Source organism: Pinus tabuliformis, chromosome 1_1, assembly GCF_031772625.1.
Source record: "Pinus tabuliformis cultivar Carrire ecotype Pingquan chromosome 1_1, CPIR1, whole genome shotgun sequence".
NCBI classification, from domain to species: domain Eukaryota; kingdom Viridiplantae; phylum Streptophyta; class Pinopsida; order Pinales; family Pinaceae; genus Pinus; species Pinus tabuliformis.
The window spans coordinates 485,410,849-485,435,887 of NC_142297.1; the positions used below are offsets into that span (position 1 = coordinate 485,410,849).

The window sequence follows — 25,039 nt, forward strand, 5'->3', positions numbered from 1 at the left end:
CAGAAAGTGATTTTCTCAAGAGAGTGAGAGACTCAAAAGTCAAAACTGAAGAGAAAAGAAAGGTTCAAGGACACTGTTTGAACGAGCAAGAGTTTTGCAGATTGAGCACACAGGTGAAGGGGCCGAGTTTGCTTGGGGTCAAGGCCAAGAATTTGCTTCGCACAGGTGGCTGAGAGTGTTGAAGCCGAACTCCAGCAAGCAGACAGTGAATGTGGGGAGGCCGTGAAGGTTGGGACAGCATTTGCAGAGGGGGCAGACAGCTTCAGGTGTGCCAAAATTGTGGAGACAACCAACATAAATGCAGATCAAGTTTCCACAGGCCAAATTGCCAGGATCTATTGCTGTAATTTTTGTGTATTCTCTGTGGGTCGAATTCCTTGTTAAAGGAGGCCCTGATTTTCCAAAGTAATAAAAAGTGAAGGAAAAATTGTTGAGCATATCTTTCTGCTGTGTTATGTGACTGGTTTCCCATTAATTTTCCACTGCAAGTTAATTTTAAATTTGAAAAACCAGTGTATTTATTTTCAGCAGTTTTCAGAAAATCATTTTTCTGGGTGAATTGATTTCTATGAATAAAATAAACAGCTAGAAAAATCAAATCAAAGCTGGTATTAAAAGTTCACAAAAGTTGTTTGAAGTGGATACCTCTCATGAGATGAACACTTTTAAGCATAATCAATCTAGATTTCACACTCATTGGATCCAAGCCATTTGGTAATATGATATACACGTATTAATATTTTTAATCCCTTGAACAATTTATGATGACAACTCACTGGTTAGCCTATCTACAGTTCATTGTGTAAGGTTTAAATGGTCCGCTTATAAATAAGCATCACAATATTTCTTAAATGTTCACTAATCTGAGGTTCTCAATTATTTCACTAAGACAGACTTGAAGGTCCATCAACGACCCACTTTATATCTCTTGAATGCACCTAATTCTGGTTTAATGCTTGCTGGCAGTATACATTGAATTTTCTGGGCACTGAGATTTTAAATATTTCATGACAAGTAAATGGATACATTGCTGTACATCCAGTGATCAAATTCATGCTTGAATTTGTCTTACAGTAATCAAACTGATAACTGTCATAATTGTCAGACTCAATTGCTTTAACAATTTATTATTCACGTTAGGTTTTCGAACATAAGTTCGTGATTACTTTGCACTAATTCAGTGACCATATCTACTCATACTTGAGAATACAATAACACGGTATTGGAATACTCTATGTGAATGACATCGCTGTTTCAAGAGAAAGCATTTAAAGCAACATAGAACCATCGTATGTCAATAAATTGTATCATGTAATCGATGGTCTCCAAACGCTATTTTGGGATATAAATAATCTGCTGGCCACTTAACACATCTCATCTATCTAATTTTCTTATCTACAGCAATTTTGAGTGTGGGGAGTCTGTTGAATAGTGTTGTCATTGATGTCAACATCAGTCTTTGAATGTTCTTAAAATATGTCAGTGGATTGCATTAATTGGAAGCTCCAACGGACAAGAAGCCCTGGAAGGAAGAGAAAGAAGCGAATCAACCCTTGCTCAATTTTAACAGAATCTAAATATGGCAGAGCAAATTGTAGTGATATTGTCAAAAGAAAGAAAATAGAGAGATGACAATATCTTCTGGGAGGTGGAGGAAACTATAGCATCTTACTATGATAGTGAGGGTTTTGGTTATAACTCAAAGAATCAAAAGCCAAAATAAAACATATAAAAGATAAAAAGAGATAAATCCTTAGTGACAAAGAGAAAGAGAAGAAACTAAAAAGGAAGGCTATCTGGCTCTAAAGGAGCAATGAAAACACACATTTTTTCATAGATATTCCAATTGTAGGAAAAACATAAACTCTATGGAAGATTGAAAAGGAAGATGGATAATAATGACAAATTTTAATGATATGGCAGAAGGAGTTGTTGAATTTTCTAAGTCTATCCGTTAAAAAATTGATCTGTATTCTGTTGGTTTATTTCTTCTACTTGTAAATTATGAACAAGTTATTTAAAACATATAAATAACGAAATAAACACAATACAGTCTCAACATCTATAGATCATCAGCTGAAAGAAAACAAACACACAAATGACACCGTTATTTTTGGACAAATGTCCCCGGAAAAATCCAATGTGGGAAAACCGATGCAGCTATTCAGAGGGTTTATTAATATGCAGTATTTCCTTGAGTACAACTGGGTGCCTAATTGCTTACCCAACAGAGAAAAAAATACACGGCAGCAATACCTCTCTATTCGGAAACAAGTATTCAGAAAACCTATCCCACGAAACCCTCTCCAGCGACTCTGAAGCTCTGCGTTGGCCCTTCTGGCCTCTGCGTCAACCTCCTGCTACTCTGTGTCAGCCCTCTGAGGCACTACGCAACCTCTGAGACCCTCTGCGTCACTCCCTCTGCCCTTTGCGTGGATGACGCAGTCCCTTCGGGCTTTGCGTGGCCTGCTCTAGTTGCTACTTCTCACTCTCTACCTCTGCAATGGTCTCTCAGCACTGTCTCTGCCTCTATGTCTCGTACTCACTGCCCCTCGTTGTTGATCACTGACTCGACTTTGCTTAGCAACCCCGCTTTAGCAAATCGAATGACTGATCACTCTCGTGTGTCTTCCAACTGACCCTCAAGCCTCTTCTTATACTTTTTTCGTTGGTCCTTCAACAGCCGAGATTAAATCTCTAATCAACGGCTAAGATTAGGTTTGGCTTGATCAATGACTTTTGGAACCTTCTAACCCAGTTTTATATTAATACCCATTAATATTTTATTTTTTCCTAAGTTTAAACTTAGGAACTCCATTAAAAATAATAATTATTTTAATATCTCCCAAACCGGTTAGAATCTGCCCAAACCATTTCTGGGTCTTAGAGATCTCATGTGCTTTAGCCTCTCCACCAATTTTCATGGCTAGAGCACATTCGATGCTACCCCAAATCAACACTCCCTCTTAGCGAGGATTATGCCCTAGTAATACTCCACATTGAGCATCACTCTGATTATACGGCACCAGTACCTGTGCTGATGCTAGGCCTCCCCGCCCAACATCCTCTACACTGTTGCATCCTGTACTGCTGCCCATGGCTCTGCCACTACCACTGTTGCATCCGTACGGCAGCTCCCTTTGCATCCGTGCTACTGCTAGTCCATCCTCCCAACACTGCATCTGCACTGCAACCCCCTCTCATCATGCTACATCGAGCTACTGCTAACTGCTACTGCACTACAACTTAGTTACTGAAAAGTAAGTAACTAATCCTCCCAACTTCTGACATCCCTGTCAGGCTAGAAACACTCCCGATGTTGAAGCTCCCTCTATCACTAACAAGTGCTCCCTCTTCTGACCTTTGCACTGCTGCAACAACTCCCTGCATCTCGCACCATTGCACACCTCTCTGTGCCATCATGCACTGGTGCAACAGTCTCTGTGCCTCTCACATTGTTGCAGCCTGCTAGCCTCGCGCTGCCCGGGGACTCCTGCACTGTAGCACTCTCTGTCGCTTCATTCGCATCCGTCTCTACCGACATCTGCCAGTCCTGCTACTCCTCTTTGGGGCTCCTATAGCAAGGTATAATCCAAGAGGTTGGGTACCTCAAGGATCCTGCCCCTCATCACCTGTAGTCCTCCTGACTACAACTCGATGTCTCCCCACCTCTTCTCTAGAGGTATATGAGCACTCATGGCACAATCGTCATCTTCCTTGACTTCTTTCTCCACCTTCGCTGGCACTGCCTTAGAGTCAGACACCTCTCCCTTGTTCTTCTTCCTCAGACACTGGTTCGCATAATGACCCAGTTCCCCACAGTGGAAGCACTTGACCTTGGAGAGGTCCTTCTTCTTCCTCTTCTCCTGCTTTCTCGCAGATGCCAAAGCCACATCCTCTTCCTCTTCCTTCTTGATTCGAACTCCTTTGCTGCTACTTCCCGCCTTGCTCAACCGCCTGATCTCCTCTTGGCGAAGAGCCACCCACACTTCTTCCCCATCTGGAAGATCCGTCCTGCCCAGTATGCCCTAGACAAATGTCTCCCAATCCTCGAAGACTGCGTTAAGTGCGGTCCTTACCATCATCTCTTCATCCGGTGTGGCTCCTATGGAAGTCAACTGGTCCCAGATCTCCTTCAACCGAACGAGGAAGTGATCTATCTCCTCCCCCTTTTGCATCTGGTATAACCATAATTGATTCTCTAGTAACATCTTCCTCTGCACAGAAGTATGTTGGTACAACATCTTCTAGGTGTCCCACATTTCCCTTGTTGACTCCTTCTCGGCAATATGTTGGACCACATGATCCTTGACCCCATCAAAGATGATGCATTTTGCCTTGGCCATTGCCTCCTCGTACTTCTCATTAGCTACCGGGTCAACTTGGATAGCCATTACTCTCAAGGTGAAGCCCTTGATGCGATGTCTATCTAGAATGGACAAGATCCTGGCCTTCCAGACCACAAAGTTGGACGCCCCGTCCAGCCTGTCTTGATCCCTCAGCCCATTCACGGCCATCTCGCTGCTCTTCTGTCGACTCCTCCGAGTCTCTCTACTTCCCTCTGGAAGTTCTCCTTTCGACTCCTGCTGAGTCTCTCTACTTCCCGCTTGGAAGTTCTCTACTGGACTCCCTCTGAGTCTCGATTTCCCTCCTGGAAATCCTTCTGCCAATCGTCAAGTTGCCCCTCTCCAATCGTCTGTGCACCCGCAACACTGATCTAGATTCCTTGGCTAGAAATCTACCTCGGCAGCAACTCCCTCTACCTTGGTTTTGCCCTGTTAGGTATTGTTTTGACCACAATACCCCACAAACTACCCACAGCTACCTATGCCCTAACAACTGAATAAATGAGCCTCTAGGCTCTGTGCAATCCCGGCACTGGCAAAAACAGCTCCCTCAACCACTACGTCAACCCTCCTAGTCTCTGCGTGAGCCTTTCTCTGCCTTCCTCAGCCTCTGTGTTGGCCTCTCTTTGGCCCGGACTGATGACGCAGTTCCTCTGCTCAACCCTTCCACTGTTGCTTGCAAAGATTAGCTTTTGTTACTCGGGACAGCTGATTCTGCTGCAAATGCTCTGCTTAGTTGATGGCTTCAGCTTTCCTGTGATCTGCAACCACGCTTTGATCCTGTTGTCGCGCAGATTGACACGACAACGCTCAGACCAGGGGCTGTCACTCTGATCCCCGATCCCTCCTTTTAAGCCTGTCTCCCGCGGCTAAGGGGGGTAGTCCCTGTGAGATGATGAGACCAACTGTCGACCAGTTGGTTGGGAGACACGAGACACGATATGAAAAGCACTAGATGGATTTGATTAATTTAGCAGACCAGTGCCTTAAGAGATTGTGTTTAAAACGATTACTTGTTAAATGATATAAAAAATATGGACCATGAACAGCAATCATCTATCATCAGCTAAATCACAATGCTCTTAAAATGACCAAAACGATATCCAAACTGAAAATTTCGAAAAGATGAATACTTTAAAACCACCACAAGAATCATTAACCAGATATCGTATTCGTATCTCGACTTGAAAATTTTAGATCTCAGCATGAAAGATATAACGTGATAAACAACTGAAACTGGATCCGAAAAAGAAATTTTTCCCAAAAAAAAATTTTTTTTTTTTAAATATCAAGCAAAACCTAAAAATAAAAAATTAATCAAACTATATTTAAAATCTAATTTAAATTTAAAAGACTAAAAAATAAAACCTAAAACCTAAATTAAAATCTAAGTCAAAACAAAATCAAAAAAAATCTAATTCAAATCTAATTAAGATCTAAATCTAAAATCTATTTTAAATATAAAAGAAAACTATACAAGATTTACATCTAAAAAAAAAAACTTAACATAAAATCTATTTTAAAGATAAATCAAAACTATGAAAATTTTAAATCTAAACTTACTGAACTTTAAAAAATTTATAAAACAAATCTAAACTAAAATCGAATTTCAAATAAAAACTATTGCTAACCTAAGGGAACCCTAAAGTAACCAAAACGCAACCATATATTAGAACAGTCCACTGCATAAACGCGATATGGCTCAGGAGATTGAAAATGTGAGACGCGGCGACCCAAAAAATCGAAAGACGGCGGCAATGAAACAGTCAAAAATCCGATACAAATACGCAGATTCGATTTACCTGCTGAGCGGCGGACAGAATGCGGATTGGTTTTGAAGCTTACCTGTACAATACGTTTACCTGAATCGAACCCACGCACTATTCTAGAACTCGACGGCGGCAGGGAAAGAACCCGAATCAGCGTTGAATGAAAATACCTGTCCGCATACCTGAAAGGCCAAAGCTGGAACGCAGTCATGAAATACAAGGAAAAATTCTTCGGGTGCACGCCACAAACCGCAGTCACGTTTGAGGACACCGAAAATAACCCTTCAGGTGCACGCAGAGAGCAGCTCTCACGATACATGAAGAGTATTGCCCATGAGGCCTCGACGTAACCCTGGCGAATCACCTTTCAGAAATCGAAACTCATTCAAGCGCGTTAGCAACCCTGCTCTGCGTGAAATACAACTGTGACTAAACTGAACGTCGATTTGAAAAACGTCTGCATAATGGAAGGAAGGCGTTCTTGCTACAGGCGGACAGGGAATATTTGAAGTCGATTTGGAGACCACACTTTTGCTTTCGATCTGAACGCTTGTAAATGGATCGGTCAAATCTGGGCTTTCGATTTTCGACTGAGCATTGCATTCAATTTGCTGGCGTTTTCAATCAAGCTTCACAACTCCGAACGCACCATCAAACCCGGAACTCACGCTGAGGGCAGCTCTGTCATGGGATACCCTTGATGGCAGCGGGTTTTAAATCTTACACGGATGCATATGCTGGCCGCACTGGAGATTGACGGCTGCGTTATTTGTGACACTGAATCTCTTGACCAGATCCACGTATATTACCCACGCTGACAGCCTTTGAAAACTGATTTGCAGCTATGCTCTGACAGATTGTTTCTGAAAACCCTGTACAAGAAAACAACACCCTAATGAAAACTGTACAAAGCAAACTCTTGAAATTTGAAACCCTAGATCAGAAAATTTTGAAACCCTAAAACAGCTGATTAATTTACAAATTTGGCCCCTTAACAGCCAGATTTAGCAGTAAGCACAGAAAATATTTTAAGAATAAAAATTTGAGGTTTTCACTGTGAGGAACTTCAGAAAATCTCTCATGCAAATTAGAAAAATAAACCGAATGATAGACCCAGGATCAAATCCAACTGGGCTCAGCAAAAAATGCTTGCGGGAGTTGGCTGGTTCAGCCGAGAACTTCCCCGAACGCCCACAAAATTCCTTCAGAACATGCTTTCTGCACAGCTCAAAACAACCGTCAATAAAGAGGGCAAAAATGCTGCTAGATCTCAAACAGTAATGGAGATACCTGCCATTACTTCAGAAACCCTAACAGCACTCAAACCCTAGCAAGTGGACAAGATACATGTGCCCACACTACTCTACAAAAAAGCTATTATTAATGGCTGAAAAGAAAATATGCAGAAAATTTAAACAATCTCACAGCATTTCAAGAGAGTAACACCAGCAAGATATGGACCCCAAAGTCTTCTTTTATTAACCAGAAAAAGATTTACAAGAGAGCTTCTTCAGTCTTAGACTCACAGATCCCATCATCTGAAATGACCACCTAAGACCCTATATAAAGGAAATGATCCCAACGGCTAGTTCGAATGATCCATGTAGAAATGATCTCGATCGTTGATGAGGATCAAGACATCTCTTGATCTCATCCGTCGATTTATTCACTTAAAATATTATTATTTTATTAGTTAGGGTTTTTGCTTTATTTTTTTAATTTTTTATTATTTTTTTATTTATTTCATTTTTTAAATTTTTAAATTTTTTATTATTTATTATTTTATTTCATTTTTTAAATTTTTAAATTTCTTAATTTTTATTTATTTTATTATTTTATTTCATTTTTTAAATGGATCATCGAACTAAGCCTTCGGAAACATCACCTAGGACCTAGGACTTAGGACTCACGAGGGGATTTAAAACATTTTCAACCCTCAAGACACATTTCATGATGACTTTTTACAATTTACATCTCAAGGGGACAAACCCACTTAATACAGACCCTCACAAAACACCCAGTTCTGCAACACAACTATAATCTAGCAGATCAACACACTAGGATTCTCCTAAAATTCCAATGACAAAATCCATCCCGGCTTTGGAGTCAGGTTTGAAGGAAAACTCTGCCGATCCATGGATCAGTGAGACGAAAAACCTTCCGGGACGTAGATTACCACTAGAAAGTTAGGTCCACCTAAGCAATTCACATACACGACTCATATTTGCTAAGATTATTTACAATTAATACATGCAGACTGGGTTTACAATTAGATTGATCAAGCTGCTGATGACTGCTGGATGGCACGGACACGCTGATCAGGTGCTGCCCCTTTCTTGCAAAGAAAAGGGGGTGTACTGCATGGGTAGTTGACTGGTAGTGGTCAACAGATCCCATGTTGAATTTTCTAAGTCTATCCGTTAGAAAATTAATCTGTATTCTTGATCTGAAAATCACTTGTGAATGATCTCAATTAATTAATGAATGAAGGTACTACAGACTCGTGTTGGTGTGTGTCTATGTTATCTTAGGCAATGGATCAATCAGATTGCAAAATACACAGACACTAGAAAATGGAAAACAGTAAGAGAAACACAGTAAGAAAATACAAGAACACAACAAATTAACAAGGAGTTCACCCAATCCTCCTGGGCTACGTCTCTGGTCCAGCTTTCAGTGGTGGCCTTTTCTTATTGTGTCTTTAAAGCAGAGTTTTTACAATGAGGAGCTCAATTTGAGTCTCCTGAAACAGATGATGCTTAGCAGGGTGGTTCTTGGATTCCCCAAGCCACTAGAGTGCACAGACTCTTCCTTACTAAGTCTCGACCTCAACTGGTCTTGAATGGGATGAGTCCAATTTGGTACCCAGTTCCCAACAGATATCCTCTCAGGGATTGCTCAAACCTCTCAAGCCTTCTGTCTGCTCGATGCTACCTTACTCTGCAGGTTAGCTCGGCTCTCTGTTTTCTACTTCTTGCTTATTCTCTGTTCTGTCTCTCTGTCTCACTGTCTCCTTCTTTCTTACAGTGCTCGCTTCGCGCTCTCCTTATCTCTGTCTCTGTCTGTTCATGGCTTAAAGCCAATTTGTCTCATGACTGTTCGCTTCCTCTTCCACCCCTTCAGATCGTCTGCTGTTGTTTGCTTGGAGTTCCCTGCCTCTGCGTCATCGCCACTGTGTAACGTCTCGCAGGGAAGTGGCCACTTGTCCTCTCACGAATTGCGCTAGCTCTTCCTCAAACGGTTCGGTATTTCAATTACGCTATGTAATGATTCATTCGCCAACTCAGCGGTCAAATCGAACTTCAAACTTTTATACGCTGCAACTTAATTCTCCCTCCAGATCCGGTCATTCATCGGGCGCAATCTCCGCCGTCAAATCTGGAGCCCCCAAATCCTACGGTGTTCACTCTTATCACGCGGTTGACTTGCTCAACTGTTAGCCCGCAATGAGAGGCGGTTTTATCGTGCAATGTATGGAATCGCTCATTCTCCTACCAAATCCGCTTACCGCCCAACATGCCTCCGATATTCCGCCAGTTTTGGAGCGCAGGCCCGCCTTTTGCTTTAGCTCTTTTCCCACGATTTTCAACTTTTCCTTGTGACCGAACGCTCGGCTTTTCCTTGTGACCGAACGCTCGGGGCCTTTTCATTTCGAGGGGTTTTGCCCTCTTTAGCACGCGCTAATCGCGCATCAGAAATGGCCTCCGTTTTCTGATCTGGACTTCCTAGCTGCTAGTTTACGTCCTGCGCGGTCTCTATGAGCCTTGGTCAGCGTGCTTTGACCAAGGTCCTCGTTGTTCCTTGCTGGCTACAAACTGCCACTGTCCAGAGGTCTTCCTGATAGCTCTTTGTTCACAAGTTTTTGAAGTCTGTCCTGATTTGATACAGTCATAGAACTCTAATAATTTTCATGGATCCAATTCGGATCACGGCCTTCCCACTGAAAAAGCTTTTGGACCACCAAAAGTTGGTTTTCAAGCATCGACTAAGTGAGGGTACAATTGTCTCACTTGTCCAATCCCTATCCACTTTTCACTGCTCGGCTTTGAACCCATGAGCCCAACTCTGAGGTACTCAACATCTCCCCTGCGCATCTTCCTCACCTTTCTGTCTAGAACTATGTCTTCCTGCAATTCATTAAGATATTCAAGTAACAGGTCATCAATAGAAGGCAACTGACTCTGCTCTTCGGGATCTTCAATTAGTGAAGGTTCCAACAATCTCAAGCAATCTGCATTTACGACTGAGTAGATGTGCATGTAAGCTAGTAGATCAAGGCGAAAAGCATTCTCACCAATCTTCTCAAGTATCTAGAAGGGTCCATACCTGATAGACTTTAACTTTTTACCTTCACCTTGCATCTTGTCCTTGCTGATATACAGCGAGACTTGGTCACCAACTTGGAAACTATGCTCCATCCGATGTTTGTCATGTCTTGCCTTGTATTTGGCTTAGCCCTTTTCCAATTGTTCCTGTACTGCCTGGTGGATCTCTTGGATCTGTTCAATGAACCTAGTTGCCCTATCCACATCATTGTGTCCCTAAACTATGGTGTCTTTACCAAAGATGAAATCCAAAGGAAACCTTCAGGTGAAACCAAAACAGGTCTCAAAAGGAGATCTTTGTGTAGAAGAATGTTTTGCTCTGTTGTAAGCATGTTGCACATAACATAAATGTTCATCCCAAAGCTTAGGATGCTTGCTGCAATATCCCCTGAGTAACTGGATCACTGTCATATTAACTACCTCTGTCTGGCCATCAGTTTGTGGATGAAAAACTGTGCTTTTGTTCAGTTTGGTGTCCATCAGTTCCCACAGACTTGACCAAAACTTCCCCACAAATCGGTTGTCTCGATCAGATACAATGGAAGTGGGTAATCCAAAATGAACCCATACATGTTGAAAGAACAGTTTTGCAGTTTGTTCAGCTATAATCTGTTTATTACAAGGTATCAAAATACACATTTTTCTGAACCTATCCACAACAACATAAAAATAATCATGACCTTTCCTAAATTTAGGCAGTCCTCCAATAAAGTCCATGGAAACACTTTCCCAAGGATGAGAAGGAACTGGTAATGGAGTGTACAAGCCTAGTTTTCTGTTGTTGGGCTTGCTTTTTGCATACATAGTACAACCTCTTACATATCTAGAAATTGTCTCGTTCATTTTTGGCCAATAACAAAATTTTTGCAGCTGTGCAACTGTTTTACTACCCCAAAGTGACCTGATATTAGAGAAGTGTGTGCTTCTCGAATTATCTTTACTCTTTCAGTTTGTGGAATGCATAACTTCCCACAATGATATAAGAGTCGGTCATTTACATGATAATCCAATTCTTCTACTCGTTTGCCTTGACTTAAAGTTGCATATACATCTTTAAAGTCTATATCTTGAGCATATTGTTCAATGTAATTCTCATGTAACACAGAATTATGCTTAACTATAGTAGATGCATTTATAATGGGTCTAGATAACATATCTGCAACTTTGTTATGTATGCCCTTTTTATATCTGATAACTAAATGAAACTGTTGTAGAAAACCCATCCATCTATAGTGTCTTGATTGTTGCAACTTAGTTTGGGAATGTAGATATTGAAGTGGTTGATGATCAGTATGTATTACTGTCTATTTTCCCATTAAGTAATGTTTCCACTTTTTCACACTCTGTACTAATGCATACAATTCTTTATCGTATGTAGGATAGTTAACTACTGCAGAATTAAATGTCTCAGAGTGATAACATATGGGTTCACTGTGTTGTGTCAACACTGCTCCCATGGCATAGTCATTGGCATCCGTTTGGATCTCAAATGGTCTTTGAAGATCAGGCAGTGCTAGTACAGGTGTTGTACTAATCTTTTCTTTCAAGGTGTCGAAGGCTTTCTGCTGTTTGCCTCCCCACTGAAACACCTTGTTCAATCCTATTAAAGCATGTAAGGGAGCTGCAATTAAGGAAAAGTTAGAAATGAACTTCCTCCAATATTGTGTTGCTCCTAAGAAGCTTCTAACTTCTGTAGCAGATTTGGGTTTAGGCCAGTTCACAATGACTGCCACCTTAGAGGGATCTATCTTCAATTCACCACCCCTACTATATGACCCAAATAATTCAAAGATGTTTTGCCAAATTCACATTTTGAGAGTTTAAGATAAAGTTTTTCCCTTTTCAAAACATCTAGTGTCTGCTTAACATGCTTTAAGTGTTCTTCCCACGTTTTGCTAAATATCAGAATGTCATCCAGATACACAATAACAAAATCATCAAGAAAAGGTTTGAGTACATCATTCATTAATCTCATGAAAGTAGCAGGAGCATTAGTTAAGCCAAAAGGCATAACCAGCCACTCATACAATCCCTGCTTTGTTTTGAAAGCAGTCTTCTATGCATCTTGTGTTGCAACTCTGACCTGATGGTATCCACTATGCAAGTCTAGCTTGGAAAAATAAACAGCTTCTTTCAATTGATCTAAAATATCATCGATGCGAGGAAGGGGATAACGATTTTTTATTGTTATCTTATTCAGTGCTCGGTAATCAATGCACATTCTCCACGAGCCATCTTTCTTTCTCACCAAAACGATTGGTGACCCACATGGTGATGTGCTAGGTCTGATGAACCCCTTCTCGAGCAACTCCTACACCTGCTTCTTGATTTATGCGTTCTCTAAAGCAGACAACCTGTACATTCCAATGTTAGGCAATGGAGCATCTTGCTGCAAAATAATATCATGCACTATTTCCTTTTTGGGTGGCAAACCTTTAGGTTCTTGAAACAAGATATCATACTCTGAAACAACCTTTTCTAAATCAGCTTGTTGTTTAGCATTACAGCCCTCAAATACATTGGTCTTATCAGGTTTCCTTTCCTTTACAACCATCAATAAGAATTGTTTGCATGAATTTATCATTCGTTTCATCTGCCCTGAGTTTATGAGAGTATAATTGTTCTTGAGCTTATGAGCTCTTACAAAGTATTCGATTCCATCTTTAACAAGTAGATACTTGTTCTCAGCTCTATAGAAAATAGATTTTCTGTCATACAAGTAAGGACTTCCTAAAACAATTCCACATATATCCAAAATAATTATGTCTAACTCAACCTCATCTACAAATGCTGACCCAAAAGAAAACTTGAGTTTGCATTGTCTAGTCACTTGTAGTTGTGCTTTATCATTTAACCATCCTAATGGGTATGATTTCTTGTGAGGTGTAGTCACTAATCCCAACTTCTTTACAATTGCCTCAAAAATTAAATTTACTTGTGAGCCACTATCAAACAAAGTATCAATCTTTTGATGTTTGGAAATAACTCGAATATGGAAAAGCTCATGTCTTTTTCTCTCATTTTCTTCATCAATAGTAGATTGTGCAGAATTACTAGTAGATGCTTCAGAATTCTTACCTCTTATACCTGTGGCTGCAATAGTTGTTTCATCTCCTGAGTCTGACCCCAAATCTTTCTGAATAGCTGCAGCAGTCTTCTTCTTCTTGCCCTCGAACTTCTTAAGTCTCAGCTCCGGATGCAGAATCCAGCAATGCTCATCATCATACCCATCCTTTTTACAGTGAGTGCATGAAGTTTTGCTTTTCTATGCAATGTTAGCCTTCCTTGCTTTCCATTTCTGCTTTCTTTTCTCCTTATTCTTGCTTGTAGTGGGTTGGGATGATCCCCCAACTTCTGGACTTCCATTCTTTCCTCTAGCTTCTAGATGAGTAGCTTGAACAGATACCTCATCTATACTAGTGGGATTAAACATGAGGATGGTGTGCCTCATGTAGTTGTGTAAACCACCAATGTACATCAACAGAGTCTCAGGTGAGTAATGAGATTCCTATAATCAATGCTCTCTTTCTAAATTCTTGAGTGTATCCCTGTACACTTTGCCCTTTCAACTGTCGAAGAGTTTGTCAGCTCATCATGGCTTGTTGCATGTAGGCCAATGGATAGAATTGCTTTTTGATTGCAGAAACAAATTCACTCCAGACAGAGATAGTCTTACTATGTCTCTTCATGTCAGCTTGGGTCCTGCCTTCCCACCAAACTAAAGCAGTGCCTCCAAGGCGTAGGCTTGCCAGCTGAATCTTGCTCTTGTCTGAATCGATATTTTGCACTCTGCAATAAACATCAATTTGTCTAATCCAATTGTCCAGCTTTTCTACATTCAACTCTCCATCATATATAGGTAAATCAAATTTAACATCCAGTTTAATCAAAGATGCCTTCTTTTTATGTTCAGGGCTATTAGGAAGTGTGAGAAAGCTTTCTTCTTTCCCCTTACCTATTGAGTGGTCATGGAAGTGAAACTCGTCTTCTCCTTTATCTTGTTTGGAGCCTGATGAATCTTCATCTTTGTGTTTTCTAAAATCCCTATACATTTCCTCTACCATGGACTTTATGGCTAGGAAACTATCTATGAATTGAGGGTCTAGCCCCATAGAACCTTCCTCTGACATTGTCTTCTGAGGATAGACTCTCCCAATTTCAAGATTAGTTTCGACCAACTCTCCTTCTCCTAATTTGAGCTTTGATCTAGTTAGCATTCAACAGCTAAACCCAACACAAGCTTGTCTAACCTTAACAGCCTTGAGCTCTGATACCACTTGATCTGAAAATCACTCGTGAGTGATCTCAGTTAATTAATTAATGAATGAAGGTATTACAAACTCATGTGCTGGTGTGTGTCTATGTTATCTTAGGCAACGGATCGATCAGATTGCAAAATACACAAACACTAGAAAATGGAAAACAGTAAGAGAAACACAGTAAGCAAATACAAGAACACAACAAATTAACAAGGAGTTCACCCAATCCTCCAAGGCTATGTCTCTGGTCCAGCTTTCAATGGTGGCCTTTTTTTATTGTGTCTTTAAAGCAGAGTTTTTACAATGAGGAGCTCAATTTGAGTCTCCTGAAACAGATGATGCTTAGCAGGGTGGTTCTTGGATTCCCCAAGCCACTAGAGTGCACAGACTCTTCCTTACTAAGTCTCGACCTCAACTGGTCTTGAATGGGATGAGTCCAATTTGGTACCCAGTTCCCGACAGATATCCTCTCAAGGATTGCTCGAACCTCTCAAGCCTTTTGTCTTCTTGATGCTACCTTGCTCTGCAGGTTAGCTCAGCTCTTTGTTTTCTACTTCTTGCTTATTCTCTGTTCTGTCTCTCTGTCTCACTGTCTCCTTCTTTCTTACAGTGCTCGCTTCGCACTCTCCTTATCTCTGTCTCTGTCTATTCATGGCTTAAAGCCAATTTGTCTCATGACTGTTCACTTCCTCTTCCGCCCCTTCGAATCGCCTACTGCTGTTTGCTTGGAGTTCCCTGCCTCTGCGTCATCGCCACTGTGTAACGTCTTGCAGGGAAGTGGCCACTTGTCCTCTCACGAACTGCACCAGCTCTTCCTCAAACAGTTCGGTATTTCGGTTACGCTATGTAATGATTCATCCGCCAACTCAGTAGTCAAATCGGACTTCAGACTTTTATACGCCACAACTTAATTCTCCCTCCAGATTCGGTCATTCATCAGGCGCAATCTCCGCCGTCAGATCTGGAACCCGAGATCCTATGGTGTTCGCTCTTATCGCGTGGTTGACTTGCTCAACCATTAGCCCGCGATGAGAGGCGGTTTTCTCTCTCATTCGCTAGACACGCGTCGTGCAATGTATGGAATCGCTCGTTCTCCTGCCAAATCTGCTTACCGCCCAACATGCCTCCGATATTCTGCCAGTTTTGGAGCACATGGCCCGCCTTTTGCTTTAGCGCTTTTCCCACAGTTTTCGGCTTTTCCTTGTGACCGAGCGCTCGGGGCCTTTCCATTTCAAGGGGTTTTGCCCAGCGATGCGCTAATCGCGCATCAGAAACGGCCTCCATTTTCTGATCCAGACTTCCTAACTGCTAGTTTGCGTCCTGCGCGGTCTCCATGGGCCTTGGTCAGCACACTTTGACCGAGGTCCTCGTCGTTCCTTGCTAGCTACAAACTGCCACTGTCCAGAGGTCTTCCTGATAGCTCTTTGTTCACAAGTTTTTGAAGTCTGTCCTGATTTGATACAGTCATAGAACTCTAATAATTTTCATGGATCCAATTCGGATCAATTCTGCTGGTTTATTTCTTCTACTTGTAAATTCTAAACAAGTTATTTAAAACATATAAATAACGGAAGAAACAACACAGTCTCAACATCTACAGATCATCAGCTAAAAGAAAACAAACACACAAGTGACACTGTTATTTTTGGACAAATGTCCCCGGAAAAATCCAATGCGGGAAAACCGGTGCAGCTATTCTGAGGGTTTATTATTATACAGTATTTCCATGAGTACAACTGGGTGCTTAACCGGCTTACCTGACAGAGAAAAAAATACATGGCAACAATACCTCTCTATTCAGAAACAGGTATTCAAAAAACCTATCCCACGAAACCCTCTCCAGCGAATCTGAAGCTCTGCGTTGGCCCTTCTGGCCTCTACGTCAGCCTCAAACCTCTCTGTGTCAACCCTCTGAGGCACTGCGCAGCCTCTGGGACCCTCTACGTCACTCCCTCTGCCCTCTACGTGGATGACGTAGTCCCTCTGGGCTCTGCACTGTCTCCGCTGGGCTTTGCGTGGCCTGCTCTGGTTGTTGCTTCTCGCTCTCTGTGTCTCCGCTAGTCTCTCGGCACTATCTCTGCCTCTTTGTCTAGTACACACTACCCCTCGCCGCTGATCACTAACTCGACTTTGTTTAACAACCCCACTCTAACAAATCGAATGACTGATCACTCTAGTGTGTCTTCCAACTAACCCCCAAGCCTCTTCTTATACTTTTCTCGTTGGTCCTTCAACGGCCAAAATTAAATCTCTAATCAACGGCTAAGATTAGATTTGATTTGATCCATGACTTTTGGAACCTTCTAACCCAGTTTTATATTAATACCCATTAATATTTTATTTTTTTCCTAAATTTAGACTTAGCAACTCCATTAAAAATATTAATTATTTTAATATCTCTCAAACCGGTTAGAATCTGCCCAAACCATTTATGGGTCTTGGAGATCTCATGTGCTTTAGCCTCTCCACCAATTTTCATGGCTAGAGCACATTTGATGCTACCCCAAATCAACAGGAGTTAACTACTTCAAATATTTATTTAAGGTTGAGAATGAAGCTACAATACCCGAGGTAATTAGATTGTCCAATTCCTTCGCAATCTTCGCTAATCTAGAAGACAATCAGGCACTAATGAAAGAAGTAGGTAAGGATTTACATATGATACTTCAAAGCTTTGAAAAGGATAAAGGTACAAGTCCATATGGACTCTAGTGGAATTCTTCCTAGGGTGCTATGATTTTATTGAAGGGTATTAAAGGAGGGTAGTTGAATCATCAAGAACCACTAGAAAAACTCTGGCAGCATTCAACACAACATTCACAGCCTTGATTCCCAAGACTAATAATCTGACAAGCTTTGAAAATTTCCAACCTATATCAATATGTCATTGAATCTAAAATTTATTATCAAATATTATTGCTAGAAGGTTGAAAGGGTCCTGTCTTAGCAAATCTCCGTTAAACAGTACATTTTTTGGCGGAGACAAATTCATGAGACAGCAGGGGTTGTGCAAGAATGATTACATTCTATTAAAAGGTAAGAACCTTAAAATCTATGGAAATAACTGTGGATTTATCCAAAGCATATGACAAGTTATGTTGCCAATATGTAAGTCTAATCGTTAGCCATCTAGATTTTTGTCCTCTTCTTGTTGTTTGAATAAAGAATTGTATCAACTTTGCCCCTTTTGCTATCCTTATAAATGGTGCAGCATCTCCCTTCTTCAAGCTAGAAAGAGAGCTTGGACAAGGATGCCAATTATTCCCCCTCATTTTCCTTCCTAGTTGCAGAAGGTCTCAGAATATCATTAAAGGAATCAAGTGGAAATGAAAGCTTCAAAGGGGAAATCCTTCATATTTCTATGTTACATAGCATATCTTTCAAAGCTGGAGTTTGCCAAGCATCAAATAACTTCTGTGAATTAATGGCATCCAAATTGGTTTTGATGCTGACTCAAGAACATGGAGTAACACATATTCAGATATTTGGGGATTCACTGCTTGTAATTCAGTGGATGAAACAAGAGTCGATCTTGAAAAATTTCAGGCTGTAACATTTTTTCTTGATGTTATATTTTTACAGTCAGCCTTCACTCATATTTCCTTTGAACGTGTCTCCAAGATTGAAATAAAACAGCAAACGGTTTATCAAAGCAAGATTAGAGCTGGACAGAGAAGTCTAGAAAGTCTTCAAGAATCACTGAGGGCTAAATTCAAAATATTTGCATGATCCTTGGATATAATTTTTACTCATCCAACCCAGTTCTGTGGATCACTTTTTGAATATATCTCATGGGTGGTGAATGAGACAATTATGGAATGGTGTCTGATATTTTTTTGATGAATTTAACAAAAGGGATGTAATCTCTGAAAAAATGGGAGGAAAATATTTTTGGAGGGAAAGAATAGTGTAATGTCATCATGTCTAGACTCTAAAGTTTTTAGTTGTTCATATATAAAGGAACAGTTACAGGTACTATGTGCTGCGGACCTGAAGTAAACCGGAATGTTCTACTGCATCTGACAATATAATTTTGTATCCATAACTAAAGTTAGAGGACTTTTTTTCCTTGTAAATTTAAAAAATAAAGCAAATCAAAGTATAACAAAAAAAATTTACTCTCTTTTTAAAATTTAATTCGAAATGTTAGTATATTTATTCTTTTCCACTGTTGATATCTTTTACGAATCCAAACACAGACATGAATCAGGTAATTTAGCCTCCAGAACTGCACAGTAAAAAGTGACTTCCTACAACTTCGATGACAGATCCGTGTCTGAGGAATATCAATTACCCAAAGTCAACCGTGGTTTGCACCCGGCCTTCATATTATCATCCAGATAAGGCAGACTACAGCCAGTGAGAATAAGAAAAGAAATAAACCCTAACCATATTTAATTTCCTTGAGGATGAATAACAAATATTCCCAGGATTCGTTCTTGAACTGAAATCTAACCTGCAGAACCCCGAGAATTCCGTTGGAGTGTTGCAGATCCAAGCTGATGGGAGAAACTCCTCCAGTTCCTGCCAGACCCCATGAGACCGTGCAATATAATTGCTCTGAAACTGCGGCTGACATTTGACGTCGCTGCTTCTTCTTCCTCAGAGGGCTTCACAACGATATCCTCGTATGCGAGAGTCGCCATTTTTCTTTCGCTTTGAAAGCATGTGGAGAAAGGCCAAATAGATGGCAACGTGGTTCGAACCCGGGTCTCATTGCCTCTGAGACGACAGGCAATTCTGGAATACATGTTCCTCGTTCTCCTTGATGCTTCAGAGATTTGAATTTAGAATCTATACCCGTTTACCATATAGATCAAGCAATCTAACCAATAAAATTGAAGCAGCTAGTTTAACTACACTTTGCATTTCGCTATTGTTTGGATGAAAATTCCTTGATAGTCTACTTTCATTTCTTTCTCGTTTTGAATTAAATTTGCATTTCTTTCTCGTTTTGAATTAAATTTAAAATTATTTTAGGGCGGAGATGTTGGAAGTTGTGTAAATTTTTTGATTTCGTTAAATTACATTAAAAATAATTTAGTGAGTTATGTTTTGTAAATTTTTTGATTTCTTAAAATTAAATTAAAAATAATTTATACTTAGTTAGATTTATTTCAATTTTTGATTTATTTAAAAAAAAATATTAAAATATTTTAATTAATCATTATATTTATTAATTTTATTTTTATAATTTTTTTATTGTTTTGTAATTTGATTAAATCAAAATGTTTACATAATATCATTTTTTTTTTCAAACAGATTATCACATTACATAACATAATTTAATCTTACAATAACTCTTTTGTTTAAAAATAAAATTAACTAAAACAAAATAAAGATAGGTAAAGTAATGTAAACATTTTAATTAGGTAAAAATAAAATAGAATAAAAATAATTCTACTTAAAAATATTTTTTACCAAAATAAAATAAAAATCATAAAAAATAACATTAAAATAAAAATAATTTTATGATATAATCCATAATATTTATGCGAAATATAACATATTTAAAAAAAGAAACTAAACCAACCTAAATTTAAACTAATATATTTTTTTTACAAATTTTTCTTTGAATTCATGCTTAGGTGATACATTTCTCTTCATTTTTTTATGATCTAAATCACTCTTGAAGCACATTAATTAAATTTGATTGTAATTGGGATAACAGATCTAATGGTATCTAATTGGCATATTGGTGACCCATTGTTAAAATCTTGAAGATTGCTAATTGTATTAAGTAGCATTGATCTTATATGTTTTGTCTCTTAAGCAATTGTCTATTTGTGTTATTGGCAACATTTTCTGGCACCGTTAAGTTTGAGCACTTTCTCTTGTGGTTGAGATCATCATTCATGTATTGTTTAAGTACTCCATTGTTCATAATTGAAGATCCTTGTAATAAAGTACTTAATAAACTTAAATAATCTCACCTTAAGATCACTCATACATTGCATTTTCACTTAAGGAATAAACGCTTGCACTAATTAATCAACTTTCCAGACATAAGCTTGGCTGATAGAGAGATAGACCCACATTTCTCATCTAGCTTGAGGAGCTTAACATCTCTTTAGTGGTTAACACAATGACCTTGCAATCGTTAGAGCCACAATCTTTGCAACGTCGGGGGCATTGGGTGGTTAGAACTTAAGGGGATGTATCATTAATAAAGCTTTAGGTTGCTTCCCCTTTGCTTCTCTCTCACAACCTACTCTAGAGACTAGCTTCAAAACAGTTAAGCTGAAGGATACACTTAGAATAGGCATATATATTAAAATAAACCAAGATTTTACATCTCACCTAGATTATAGGATTTGCATCTCATTTAGGATAGGAGAGCATCCCTAAGCAACTGTTAGGGTCCAAACCTAACCCCTTTATTTATGTAATAGGGTCGAGTCATAGTTATAGTTAGTCAAAGAGTCAATAAAGCATGTATTAATAATTGTAAGTGGTTGACCTACATTTAAGAAAGGGACCACAGTTAGTTGCAAATGGGCCATGGTATTAGATATATGGTATTGAGAGAACCATGGTAATGACCCATGGTATTGTATGTATGAATCCTATATAAAGGATAGAGACTCCCCATTGAGACATATCGAGTCTTATTTTGTAATCGAGCTTTGCTCTGTTGGAGGTTGCCCCCTCAAAGAGGCAAGTGAACATTGCTTTAATCTCTTAATAATAAAATACTTGATGTTTTTCTCATTTTGTTCTGTGTTCTGGGTTGTATTTCTTCGCATATTTGGTATTCTGGAATTTCTCGCAGGTCAAGAGCATAATAAGTGGTATCAGAGCACTTTCCAGGGCCGATGGTACCTCCATTTTTGCCAGAATGTTTTTAGGCTAGAGACGTGTTCCGGCGTCTTTAAACCATGGGATCTGTCATTGAGCACATAACCTGCGGATTTGGGGAGGCATGCACGTAGGAAATACAAGAGGTGGTCACGCTTGTTGGACTCCCTTATAACCCATGTGTGTATCCCTTCGAGTAGTAGCACATTAGACAGAATCGCGCATGGACTGCCTTCCACGTACCCTCTGGGTATATCGAAAGCCCCCTAGGCTCACCTGAAACCTCACCTTAGATAAGTCGTCGACCGTCTTGCTGCTACAGTACACTGAGAACAACACTCGGGGAGATTACTCGCACGTACGATAGGGTAGTTGGGTAGTACGGCTAAGGGTACGGTTGATCCTCCTTAGTTAGTGCCCTGAAAGATTGGGCCGAGTACTATTGTTGGACCCTTATGTATATTGCGATCTGTAGCACCTGGCACTCCTTTATGACCATAGCTCCCTGGACCCTCTAAAGATCGCCCATTATTTTATTTGCCAGATCAAATCCACTAGTTGGGGTTCTATTACCGTAGTATGATTCAGATCTAGCAGTTGGGATTTTATCGTCGTCGCAACAATCAAATCCACCAGTTGAGGTTCTACCGCAACAATAACATTCAGATCTAGTAGTTGGGGTTATGTAGTCGTCGCATTCCAACTCACATTCAGCCATTGGGGTTTCGCAGGCAGATTAGACCATCTGCGCAGTGAGGCTTGTGGTTCCTATAGTCTGGACTGATTTTCATAGGACATTGGGCAAGATCAAGTTTTCTGGAAGTTGGCCACTGCAGTATTGATCAACGGGGAGTAAAACTTCGTTCGGAGTATAAAAAAATAAAAATAAAATAAAAAATACAAGAGATTTAGCCCATCAGATTCAGGACCACGTGTTGATCATAGTGGTACCATTCAAGTTGTCAGTGTCAATTTTCGGGCAAGATCAAGTTTTCTGGAAGTTGGCCATTGCCGTATTGATCAATGGGGAGTAAAACTTCGTTTGGAGTATTAAAAGATTAAAGAAAACAAAAAAACAAAAAAAAAAATACAAGAGATTTAGCCCATCAGATTCAGGACGACGAGCTAATCGCAGTGGTACCATTCACTTGTCACCTCAATTTTTGGGCGGTCCCAATTTTTTTCAAAGTGACGACAAGTGACCAAGATCTGTGTATGGTAGAAACCAGAGCTCAAGCCATGGCCAACGAGAAGATCGAGCGCCTTGAAAAATAGTTGGATTCTTTCAAGGACCTAGCAGACCAGATGCAAAAATTCATGGATCAATTCAAAGTGGGCACGTCGGCGTTGCATCCAGAGGCACATGGTCTTAATGAAGACCTTAAAGGAGAATATAACCATCATATTCACTTCCATGGAAATCACCAACATTCCCACCCTCGGCCACCCAAGCTGGACATGTATAAATTTTATGGCTCTAATCTGGCAGTATGGGTAGCACAAATGGAACAATATTTCATTCTTAATGATATCCGAGATGATCAAACTAGGCTACGTGTGGGAGCCCTTTACTTGGACCATGAGAGATGGAAATGGTGGCAATGGCATAGGAAATTCTATCCCAGGAACATAACTTGGCAGGTGTTCTCAAAATCTCTTTGTGATCGCTTTGTCAGAGACTCTAATTTTTTGGGCCATCTTACCAAGCTCCGACAAACAGGCATAGTAAAAGAATACATTGTAGCCTTTGAGACATCGGCCATCTGCACAGAAGGTCTAGGAGACGAATTCTACTTGGAATGTTTTATAAGTGGTCTCAAAGAAGCCATCCAAGCACATGTCTGGATGCACCACCCACGTACATGGATAGACGCTTGCAACAAAGATATTGAAGTGGAACATGCTTTAGATACCCAGTCTCCTCGTCCAAATTTCATAGCCAAGGGACACCCCACCCAGGCTTAGGGCCCTACCCAAACACTTAAGGTTCAAAAGGTGTCTCCAGAAGAAATGGCTGAAAGAAGAAAACAAGGATTGTGCTACTACTGTGATGACAAATACTCCCCGGGGCATAAATGCAAGGAACCCAATTCCTTCAAATTGATGTTATTGATCACAACTCATCTGAGGAAGATCCACCCCTTGAGGGACCAGAGGACAAAATTAAGGAAAGCCAATAGGACAATGAGCTCCCAGCTACGCCAAAGGAACCAGTTATCTCGCTACATGCTTTGGTGGGCATTTCTGTGCTCCAAACTCTCAAAATCAGAGGCTTTATTAAACATCGCCATGTAGTAGTATTGATTGATAGTATTAGCACTCATAACTTTATCCATTAGTGAGTCACTGAAGCTGTTCATTGTTTTGTCAGGGCAGTCTCTAATTTCCAGGTCCAGATTGCTGATGGGGGGACAATGAAATGTGAAGGCCACTGCGAAAATATCAAACTTCAAATGGGAGACTACCACCTAAAGACCCACATGTTTGCGATTAACATGGGTGGTTGTGATGTTGTCTTGGGTGTTGAATGGCTTTGAACACTCGGCCCAATCACAATCGATTTCCAAGAGTTATATATGAGCTTTAAGCAAAATGACCACATGCATACCCTCCATGGACTCCAGGCAGGGGCTCCTTCTATCATCAGCTCACATCGAATGGAAAAGTTGTTGAAAAAGGGCCATCATGGAGTTATCGCCCAGTTTAATTCCATACAGGCCATAGAACCCACTACTCCTCATATTCATCCTGAGATGCAACAAGTCTTAAACTGCCACCAATAGGTACTTGAAAAACCTAAAGAGCTTCCACCCTCTAGAGGGAACATGATCATAGCATCACTTTGGTCCCAGGGGCACAATCGCCAAATGTGAACCCATATCGATATACTTTTGCCCAAAAGAATGAAATTGAAAAAATCATCAAGGAACTCCTTGAAGCCGTTGTTATTCGTCCTAGCATCAGTCCTTATTCATCACCAGTGGTCATGGTGCTTAATAAAGATAGGGAATGACGCATGTGTCCAGACTTCCAGGCCCTCAACAAGCTCACTGTCAAAGACAAATTCCCTATCCCAGTTGTTGATGATCTGCTTGATGAACTACATCAGGCCCAATTCTTTACTAAGCTAGATCTTTGCTCAGGCTATCACCAAATATGCATGAAAGAAGTAGACATTCCCAAGGCTTCTTTTCGAACTCATGACAACCATTATGAATTCTTGGTCATGCCATTTGGTCTCTGTAATGCCCCATCCACTTTCCAAAGCCTCATGAATCACCTGCTGAAACCATATCTCAGAAAATTTGTCCTCTTTTTCTTTGATGACATTCTCATCTACAACCTAACCTGGGAAAAACATCTTCAGCATGTAGACCTGCTCTTTAAAATGCTCCAGACTCACAAATTATTCATCAAATTTTCCAAGTGCTCTTTTGGCATGAAAGAAGTCGAGTATTTGGGACACATTGTGGGTCGCGAAGGTGTCCAGGTGGATCCCAAAAAGATATAGGCAATGCAAGATTGGCCCCAACCAAAAATAA

The 25,039-nt window shown here is 40.2% G+C and overlaps 1 protein-coding gene across 1 annotated transcript in view; it reads right to left on the reverse strand.

Annotated features, from left to right (window-relative positions):
* Positions 1 to 19,613, reverse strand: part of LOC149213886 (alpha/beta-Hydrolases superfamily protein) — a 183,372-nt gene extending 163,759 nt beyond the window's left edge. The window contains exon 1 of the mRNA XM_089392124.1: positions 19,156 to 19,613. Within this exon, the coding sequence (XP_089248250.1) occupies positions 19,156 to 19,450 (295 nt within the window). The 5' untranslated portion in view covers positions 19,451 to 19,613. The remainder of the gene's footprint in view (positions 1 to 19,155) is intronic.
* Between the last annotated feature and the right edge of the window lie 5,426 nt (positions 19,614 to 25,039).